General features: G+C 40.5%; 1 protein-coding gene across 2 annotated transcripts in view; it reads right to left on the minus strand.

The window, feature by feature from the left end:
• Positions 1 to 3,552, minus strand: part of ARHGEF38 (Rho guanine nucleotide exchange factor 38) — a 158,612-nt gene extending 155,060 nt beyond the window's left edge. For both annotated transcript variants that reach the window (XM_049885575.1, XM_049885574.1), the window contains exon 1: positions 3,194 to 3,552. In XM_049885575.1, the coding sequence (XP_049741532.1) occupies positions 3,194 to 3,389 (196 nt within the window). In that variant the 5' untranslated portion in view covers positions 3,390 to 3,552. The remainder of the gene's footprint in view (positions 1 to 3,193) is intronic.
• Positions 3,553 to 11,032: the final 7,480 nt, after the last annotated feature.

The raw sequence follows: 11,032 nt of genomic DNA on the forward strand, positions 1-11,032 counted from the left end.
ATCTAAAAAAAAGAAAAGTTACTTATTGGGAGAGCAACTTATCTTTACAGCTCAGATATTCTCCTCTGCGCTCCCTGGAGGTTTTCTCAAGCACAGATACTTCTAGGCCCATGGGGGTTAGCTTCTGAGTCTTTCCTTCCACTTTCAAAGGCAGAATCCAATAGAGTTCAGGAAAGAAAAATCAAACGAAGTGTATAAAAAGCTTGAGGGTTCTGCAAAGTATCCAAGATGTCTGTTCTATTTTGTGGCCATAGAGTTAATTTTTAGGTAAGTTTAGGAAGTGAGTTGCAAGAATCATTTTCAAATTTATTTTTAATTTTTAAATGTTTTATTGTATTTCAAATTCTAGTTAGCAAAAATTATTTCAAATTTTTATTTTGCTAATGAAACATCTGAACCAAACAGATGTTGAGTTAGTGAAACTCAGAAGAAGCCTGTTATTGGGGGTTAAAACTGAATTTTTATATGCGGTCTCTTCATCAAATGGACAGAGAAGAGTTGAAAAAGATTAGTAAGGTATATAAATTTGGCTTAGTAGAAGGCAAGTCTTATTCTATCATTATGGTACCCACCATTCTTAAAAATAAACAACAACAAAACAGTTGCCATCTAGTGGCTCAAACAAATGGTGAACACGTGTGTCAGAGTGGAACTGTGCTCCACGGGGTTTTCAATGCCTGATTTTTCAGAAGTAGACTGTAAGATCTTTCTTTCGAGCCACGTCTGGGTGGACTCAAACCTCCAACAGAGATAGGAAAGAAACAGGGACTGAGCCCCTAGGCAAGGAGCCCTGCAACACCTGCAACTTGCAACTTACAGTACTATGTTTTCAGCTAATGACATAAAACCCCTATCCTGGAATGTGCGATAAGGAAAGGACAAACAGTGAACTCCCTTGTAAGATGTTTTTCTGAGGGACAGACCCAATCTGGTCCCTGGAGCATGCGCAGACATCCACAAGGTGACCGAGGTGACCAAAGGATGACTTCTGCCTGATGCAAGTACCCAAGACAGGAATTGAACCGGCACCACAGGAGGGACTGTGCAGGCGCAACATCCCATAATAAGTCCTGCTGCTAATCCCAGAAGCCCCCAGTTCAGGAGCCATCTCGAAGCCATCTTAGAAACCACTGTGCAGGTGCACCATAGTTAACATATCTCCACACAGACAGGCCACTTGCTGGAAGACCCCGCCTACGTCCATGAATAAACATAAATCCTTTCCCGCCCAAAAAACCTTTAAAAATTCATGCAAATCCTTTGTTCTGGGAGATGGGGGGTAAGCATTGCCTAGGCCCTCCTCCTCTCCCCTAGCAAGCCTCTTCAATAAAGCTTTGCTCCTGTGGAAAACTCTCCATACCTTACCTGTTCATTCTTGACCTGTGAGAGGCAAGAACCTTCTTCTATTAAAGGTGTAGAGGCGCCAGCAACACAACCTTTAGGTTAGCAACCAAGCACATTAATAACAACAACAAAAGCACTTGCTGCCTGAGCTTATTCTAATTCATGAAGACCTGATGTGTTACAGAGTAGAACTGGTCCATAGGTTTTTCAGCGGCTGATCTTTTGGAAATAAATCACCAGGCTTTCTTTCAAGACACCTCTGGGTGGACCTGAACTTCCAACCTTTTGGTTACCAGCTGAGCTCATTAAATGTTTGCACCACCCAGGGACTTCTAAGCACATTAATAGCTACTATTTATTGGGTACATACCATGTGTCAGCCAATACATTAGGTGTTTCATATAGCTATCTAATTTCATTTTCCCAAAAACATTGTGAAGTAAATATCATTATCCCGTGTCCACAGATAGAGAAACTGAGGTTTCGACATTTTAAGTAATTATCTCAAAGTCTTATAAGTAGCAACTTGAAGAGCCAGGGCTGGAAACCAAGTGTGTAAGACTTTAAAATCTACATTCTTTCTAATCTATCCATTGCTTTGAGAAAAATTAATTTCAAAGATAAAATACGCTTGCCCTCACGCCCCTCTTCTTTTTTTTTTTTAATTCTTTAAGAATAAGACGTGACTATGCACCTCAACTAATGCTTAGTTACCAGGATTTTTTAAAAGCATTAACTCATAGCAATAATTTTTTTATGATTTAATTTTAATGAATTTACCTTAATTAATTTAACTCACTTGCACAACTAAGCTCAAGCACATTTTTGAGGAAAGAGATCTGCTAAACAAAAGCATGTCCATTGGCCTTTCTAACCTCATCATAGTTTTTAAGTCCAGAATGACAGGTCGAGGTGGATTTATGAGAGTTCAAACACATGGTGTGCTAAAAGCTGGAGAGACAGGTTCTGGGGGATCATATAACAGGCATTGCAGAGGATCCGTAAAACACTGCACAATATCAACATCCAAATAAAGTATTACTAGAAAAAAACAACCTTCGGGAGGAAAAAAAAAGAAGGTAGATGGGAAGGGATAAAAATTCAGGGCCTGAAATGGAGGCCGTGTTATAACAACTGTGCCAGATTATTTTAGGACCATCACAAAATAAACTGAAGTTATTTCCTCAAAAGTCATTCAGCCTAAGCATGCCAAACAGCTCTTACCAAATTTGGATGTTATTTAGATTCACCCTAAAGGAATGATCATCTAAGTGATTTTCAACAAATCCTGTTATACCATCCTGCTGACTAACATTCCTTATTTTTCACAGACTTGAGTGGTAGTTTCAAGCCCCTACTTAAGATATCCACGATCACAGTTCAGTACAATTACTTAGCTAGATCTCATGGGGTGACATCTCACACCCATCTATTGAGATAAACTATCTTTCTGTAGGTTTCTGAAGCATTTGCTTTCTAATGCTTCCCACTTTTTAAGTTGGGCAGGGGTGGGGAGGGAAAGAGGAAGCTAGCAGAGAAAGCAAATATCTATATATGTGTCTGTGAGTATACACATTACACACACACACGTATATAGATCACCCTCACCAGAAAAAAAGCAACAATATTAAGAGTAATTCAGAATTGTCCCTTTAATTATTTAAGCACATAGTAAGAATTTTTTCCTATTATTTATGAATCACATTTACTCTCGTTGTTTTTATTTTGTGTGAAAGAGAAAGAGAATTCCAGTTTCTTCTCTGCCTTAAGTGTTTTCTTTGCAAATGGAAGAGTAGCAGAAACAGTTGGGAATGCAGTAACCTGGGACAAGTGATTGCTTTTTGGTTACCTTGTAATTTCTGGTTGTATTCCGTCCTGTCAGACTGGCTCCTCCTCAAGGTGCCAGAGTGGTCCCCAGAAACACTGTTCTCAACCACGGTGTCAGTCTTCCTTCTCTCCAGCATATAGAGTCTGGGCCTCAAGAAGGTCAGATTCTTTCTCTTGGAGCCCATGTTTTCTTTCCCAGTAGCTTCTTTGGGCTCCATCTGAGGTCAAGACAAGCTTTAGAGGCTTCCAAGCAATGGCTGGTTGCTAAAGTGCCTCAGGGTGAAGGTTAGATTTACTAGAGTGAGGAGTTTAACTGCCCCCTTCTAACTAAACAGCTTCACTTCAGGGTTACCTGGCTGTGACTGCCACCTCTATGGATTTCCAGAGCTCCACCCCTATGAGGTCATTCTTTTTTATACCTAGAATCCAACAGGCGAAGCTGCCACCTGTTACCCGAGAGACCTGCAGCACAGAGCTAGGCAAAGCAGGGACTGAGCTATCACATGCTAGTGAAGGAAACAAAAATCCCATTGTGTGGGGCGGGCTGGGGGTTGGGAGAAAAGGAAAATGAACAAGGTGAGGTAGGAGAAAGGGAAGTACTTATTAGTGTACCCTGCAGTTCGTGGGTTTAAATAGGTGTGCACAGGGGCACTCAGGGCACCGCGTTGTTCTCCTCTGCCTGGAAGGCACACTTTGGCTTGCGTGTGGCTTTTAGCTGGGGTCACTCAATTGTGGCCCACGAATTTGGTGTGGAGCTATGAGAATTTGCATTTGAATCCTAAGAGTGGGTACAGAATCATTTTTAAAAATCACCGTGTGCACTCGAAGCATTGCTTCCGCCTTTAAGTACCGAGCATTCAGACTTTATTTACTAAAAACATACTTGCCAAACCCGGATCCGCATTCCTGAGAAAATTACGGATGTACGTTTGCGAGTGATCTGGCAGCAGATATAAGAAGCAAAGTGGAGAGCCCCTAGAGGTCTTTTAGATTTCTCCTTCTCCGCGTGCCGTCCTCGCTGAAATGAAGCCTTTCCTGATCCCAAGCCCGGCCTTCTGAGTCCGCGTCTTTAGGAAAATAAGCGCTATGTCTATGTCGGGGGTTTGATTTCTGTAAGATTTTCTCCATATCGTTTTCACAGATGAAGTGCCAGGAAAAGGCAGCTGACCTTGGGAAAATTAGAGGAGGAAAAATATTTGAGGCTGAGAAGAGATATGTAGACAGTAGAAAGAATAGGAGGCAAGGGTGGGGCGGGAGAAAGCAAAGAGTGATGAGCCTTTCATTCATTTTTTTTTTTTGAAGTTGTTTTTCCTGTATTTACTGAGATCTCTCAAGGGAGAAATTCTCAGAAGCTCTGGGAATGTGCTGAGTGTTTTGTACATCCTTGTTAAAGAAAAAGAGAGACCCCTACAGAGGAAAATAGATTCTATCCTATTGTGAAGGGATTGCCAAAATTCGGCTTTGTATGACCCATTTTGAATCTTGTGTTAACTCTTGTTAGACAAGGTTGATAAATGAGGGAAATGGCATAAAAACTGTTTTCGTACTCAGTATGTGTGGGCTGAATATAGTTTGCATAATTACCATAAAGATAAATAACAAATCTTCATCCACTATACAGACATCTATATATAGGTTGCCATATAGGCTGGCTTTTATTTAATAAAAATGATAGCCATTTTTAAAATAAGATCTCCTAAGCACATTTAATAGTTTTGAATGAACATTCGACTCTAAAATGTAAAGTGAGCTCTTTCTATTTATGTTAAAAATGTCTCAGCTGAAGTGAGTGGTCACACGAATAGACATATGCTCACTCATGTTCATTGCAGCATTGTTCACAATAGCAAAAAGATGGAAACAAGCTAGATGCCCATCAACAGATGAAGGGATAAACAAGTATGGTATATACACACAATGGAGTATTACACAACGGTAAAGAACAACAATAAATCTGTAAAGCAACTCATAACATGGGTGAATCTGGAGGGCATTATGCTGAGTGAAATAAATCAATCACAAGAGGACAAATATTGTATGAGACCACTACTGTAAAAACTCATGAAAATGTTTACACACAAAAAGAAACAATCTTTGATGGTTACGAGGCGGGGAGGGGGGGACGGAAAATCACTAAAGAGATGATAGATAAGTGGTAACTTTGGTGAAGGATAAGACAGTACACAATACTGGGGAATTCAGCACAACTTGTACAAGGCGAGGTCACGGAAGCTCCATAGACACATCCAATCTACCTGAGGGACGGAATTGCTGGGCTGAGGGCTGTGGGGACCGTAGTCTCAGGGAACATCTAGCTCAATTAGCATAACATAGTTTATTAAAAAAATGTTCTACGTTCTACTTTGGTGAGTAGCATCTGAGGTCTTAAAAGCCTGCGAGCAGCCATCTAGGATACTCCACTGGTCTCACCCTTCAGGAGCAAGGAAGAATGAAGAAAACTAAAGATACAAGGGACAGATTAGTCCAAGGGACTAATGGACCACGTTTACCACAGCCTCCACCAGACTGAGTCCAGCACAACTAGATGGTGCCTGGCTACCTCAACTGACTGCTCTGACAAGGATTACAATAGAGGGTCCTGGACAGAGCTGGAGGAAAATGTAGAACAAAATTCTAACTCAAAAAGAAAGACCAGACTTGCTGGCCTGACAGAGGTTGGAGAAATCCTGAGAGTATGGCCCCCGGATACTGTTTCTGCTCAGTGATGAAATGAGGTTCGCCCTTCAGCCAAAGATTGGACAAGCCCATAAAATAAAGGGGCACACCAACCCAGGGGCAAGGACTTGAAGGCAGGAGGGGATAGGAAAGCTGGTAATAGGGAACCCAAGGTTGAGAAGGGACAGCGTTGACATGTCATGGGGTTGTTAACCAATGTCACGAAACAATATGTGTACTAACTGTTTAATGAGAAACTAGTTTGTTCTGTAAGCCTTCATCTAAAATACAATTAAAAAAAACTCAGTTGTGTTCTATTATCTATTTCCAGCTAGCCCTCTTGCTGGGTGGTTAACTCAGTCCTCTGCTAATCAAAAGTTGGAAGCTCAAGTCTACACAGAGGCACCTCAGAAGAAAGACCTGGCTGTCTTCTTCCAAAAAATCAACTATTGAAAACACCATGGAGCACAGTTCTACTCTGACACACATGGAGCCACCATGACTTACAGTGGATTCTATGGCAAATTTATATATATATATATATATATATATATACACATATATATGTTGCTGTTAGGGGCCATCAAATCTATTCCAACTCATAGTGACCTCATATGACAGAGTAGAACTGCACCATAAGGTTTTCTTGGCTGTAATCTTAATGGGAACAGATTGCCAAGAATTACTTCTGCAGAGCCAGGGAGCGATTTCAAACTGCCAACCTTTCAGTTAGCAGCCAACTGCTTAACCATTCATTGCCTCGCCAGGCTCCATATAACCCACTGCCATGGAGTTGATTCCAACTCATAGCAACCCTGTAGGACGGAGTAGAGCTGCCTCCATAGGGTTTCCAAGGCTGTAATCTTTATGGAAGCAGACTGTCACATCTTTCTCTTGTGGTGCAGTCGCAGAGTATTGTAGGTTTGAATCACTGACCTTTCAGTTAGCAGCCGAGCACTTTAACCATTAAGCCACCAGGGTTCCTTGATTTAGGGACACAACACTCAAAAACTTCATTAGTGACCCATAAAAAAGAGACTTAATAAAAATGGTTGTATGGTTTGACACATTATAAGTGGTTAAGAAATATATAAATGTTACAATAAATGCGGCATGTTATCTTGAAAAAGATATGAAGTTTGCTTGTGGAAATGGGCTCCTGAAGAGTTCCAGCTTGTGAATTATTGTGAAGTGGTGGAGAGAGAGTTGTTTGATATCAGAATGAAATGTGTAACCCGAGATGTAGATGGGCGTGGCTCATAAAACAGGCAGTGAACTGAGGTAGCTGGCAATGTTCGAGGCGTGTGTGCATGTGAGTTTTGTGTATTCCTATACGGCTCATGCCATCTGTTGCAGCCTTCTGCAATCACCTAGTGTTTCTAGTGGACAAAATTGCACATAAGCAGACACAAATTTGTGTTATGCTCAAATTGTTCCTTAATATATCAACCTTGTTGAAATAAATTTGTTTTCAAAACAAGCATTAAAGCGAAAGTGACTATAGTTGCTTTATTATATTTTGAAAAATTTTATCTATTGAGAGGGTACATAATAGTTCAGTAGTAAATATGTATTTTATTTATTCACAATAATGAATAAGCCATTCACAATAGTTTCCTTGTCAACTTTAGTAATAACAGATAAATTATTTCTAAACTACCTTTTAATCAATCAGCAAATGGGGCAGGCACTGTAAGTTGCTTACTCAGTGTTCATTCCTACCGCCCTCCACCCCTAGGCCATTTTTTTCCCAACAGAACTCGTATTTGTTCAAGGCAGTATTAGGCTTAGCCAATCAATGACAATTCTGTTTGCTACTATTCAAGCCTCTCTGGTTGCCGGGGGTAGCATGAGATCAAGTCCGGGCCAATGAGACTTCAATAATAGTCTGCTGGAATGGGGTGGGGTGTTGATTCTGAGAAAGCTTTTGTTTCCCTAATAAAAGGGGCAGTCCAGCTGGCCTCATCCTTCCTCCTTCTTCCTGTCTTGATCACAGGTGTAATGCATGAACTTGTCATATGTATCTTGTGTCCATGAGAAAAGACCCAGGCAGCCACATGGGCTCTGATACTATTGAACCACTGAACCAACACCAGCAGCCATCCACTTTGGATTTCTTGTTATGAGGGTAACATAGACATCCTTTCCTTAAACCATTGTTAGTTGGAATTCTTGTTGTGAATACATTTCTAATGGATTCAATAGACAGTTCTTGATATACATATGGATTCACAAATCCCTTATCTCCTTGACACTTCTTAAGCCAATGGATTTAGAATGACTAGGATAAAACCTGGTTTCATTTTGCTGGAAGTGAGAACAACTAGGTTAGAGAGGTTTTCAGTGTTTTGGTGTGGGGCGTCTTGCTAAAGCATATGACTGGAGGAACAAGGTCTATAATCTGTCTATGCTTTAAATTTCACGGCAGAGGTACAGAAGTATTTCAGTATGTTGTTGCTGTTAAGTGCTGTAGAGTCGATTCTGACTCATAGTGACCTTGTAGGACAGAGTAGAACTGCCTCTATAGGGTTGCCTAGGCCGTAATCTTTATGGGAGCAGATCGCGAGGTCTTTTCTCCTGTGGAGTAGCTGGTAGATTCAAACCAGTGGTTAGCTGCTGAGCACTTAAATGTTGCACCAACGGGGCTCCTTATATTTCAATATAAGGAGTTTATATTACTTAAATAAATAAACAAAATATTTATAATAAGATATTTTAGTATATTTATTTGGAGTAGGGAACTAGCAGTCTCTGGTTTATTATTAGAAAAAGCAGTGGACAACGAACACAAGATTCAGTTTTGGCGTTGGCTGTGACGTAAATCAGCTTTATGACATTACAAGTGACATATTGCTCTACATGCCAATTTTTTCATCTGTAAAACATAAGGGTGAGTCAGTCATTTGTGGTATTTACTGAATATTTTTGATTCTCCATTTAAGCACATGGGAGTCTTGCACTGTCCTACACTCTTTGACCAAAAAACAAAATTGATGTCATTTCTGGGGGAAGTGTTAAGAACTGATGTGTGATTTCCTATAGTTTTCTTTCCTTCATTCATGGGGTGTGGCAAGATTCCAAGCAGTGGCTGCTCCATCAGGTGATTCCTGGAGTGTGGATGCCCAGCCACCCAACAGTGATTGTGTAGTTTAAAAATGAAAAAATCCTTTGTTCCTTTAGGCCACTGAGATCTGGGGCTTGTTTGTTACTATAGCATAACCTACCCTATCCTTATTCATACAGGAGGTAGATAAAGTGATACATAGATCTTTATTCAGGTTTAGCATTTTATGATTTCAGTATTGTAAGACCCAAGGGTACTATTAGGTTATAACACTCCTAATTTCAGAGCAGAAATTGCATCTCTTGAGTAATGCCATGAATAAAACCAAAGCATTGTAAATCGACCTACATTCAAAACCTGTCTCTTTTTTTCTTAATAATTTTGTGAGTCTAAGATTTTTAGTTGAAAAGATACTATTGAACCTCTTTCACATATCTATTGTATAGATTAAATAATAGATAAAAAAGATTAATTAGATATAGATAATGAATGGTTAACATTTATTGTCGTTTCTTCAAATAAAAATGCATTAGTCTACTCTGTACTCATAGCTACCCTATGTGACAGAGTAGAACTGCTCCTTAGGGTTTCTAGGCTGTAATCTTCATAGGAGAAGATTGCCAGGTCTTTTCTCCCTCAGAGCCCCTGGTGTGTTCGAAACCACTGACCTTTTGGTCAGCAATGAGCACTTAAATGTTGTACCACCAGGACTCCTTAAGAAGGACAATAAGGAGCATATAAATATGCAAGTGAATAAACAAAAATCATGTTAAGTCCTATGATAGAATCAAACAGGGTAGTATAACAAAGAATAATATGGGGGGATCTAATTAAATAGATTGGTCAGGGAAGTCTTTTCTGAGAACATGGCTTCTACTCTAGACCTGAAGGATGAGAAAGAGCCAGCCATTCAAAGAAGGGAAATGGGAGACGAAGAGATTTTTAGCAGAGGGCACAAAGGCCCTAAGGCAGGTATGAAGGCCAGCAAACTCATTGAAGGTGAGCAAGGCCGTGAGAAATGAGATGGGAAAAGTAGGTGAAGAGCTGGACAGATCACACAGGGCTTCACGCGTGGGGTCAAGAAGCTGGCTTTTATTTGAAATGCAACAGGAAGCAATGGAATAGTTTTGTTTTTTTACTTTTTTTTCTCAATTGTGCTTTAAGCGAAAGTTTACCATTCACATCAGTTTCTCTTACAAAAATTTATACACACATTGTTATGTGACCCTAGTTGTTCTCCCTGTAATGTGACAGCACATTCCTCCTCTCTACCCTGTATTTCCCGTGTACATTCAATCAACTCCTGTCCCCCGCTGCCTTCTCATCTCACATCCATATAGAAGCTGTCTACTAGGTCTCATGTGTCTACTTGATCTAAGAAGCACACTCCTCACCAGTATCATCTTCTGCCTTATAGTCCATCCTAATCCCTGTCTAAAGAGTTGGCTTCAGGAATGGTTTTAGTCTTGGGATAACAGAGAGTCTGGGGGCCATGTTCTCTGGGGCCCCTCCAGTCTCACTCAGGCCATTAAGTCTGGTCTTTTTACTAGAATTTGAGTTCTGCACCCCACTTTTCTCCTGCTCCATCAGGGACTATCTGTTGTGTTCCGTTTCAGGGCAGTCTCTGGTGGTAGCCAGGCACCACCAAGTTCTTCCAGCCTCAGGCTGATTTATGGGGCCCTTTCTGTCCCTTGGGCTCATATTTTCCTTGTATCTTTGATGTTCTTCATTCTTCTTTGCTCCAGCTGGGTTGAGACCAATTGATGCATCTTAGATGGCCACTTGCTAGCTTTTAAGACCCCAGATGCCACTCACCAAAGTGGGCAATTGGATAGTTTCAAGCAGAGGGAATAATAGAACCTAGTGGGAACTTTTAAAAATCTAACTCCTATATAAAAACTGGATTAGAGGAGGAAAAGAGAAAAATTTAGGAAGCTATTATAGAAGTATAGACAAAAAATGCTTACACCAGGTGATAAACCAAAAAAAAAAAAAAACCCAAACCCATTGCCATGGAGTCGATTCTGACTCATAGCAACCCTATAGGACAGGGTAGAACTGCCCCCATAAACTTTCCAAAGAGTGCCTGGTGGATTTGAACCGCCAACCCTTTGGTTAGCA

The sequence above is a fragment of the Elephas maximus genome, chromosome 5 (assembly GCF_024166365.1).
Source record: "Elephas maximus indicus isolate mEleMax1 chromosome 5, mEleMax1 primary haplotype, whole genome shotgun sequence".
NCBI classification, from domain to species: Eukaryota; Metazoa; Chordata; class Mammalia; order Proboscidea; family Elephantidae; genus Elephas; species Elephas maximus.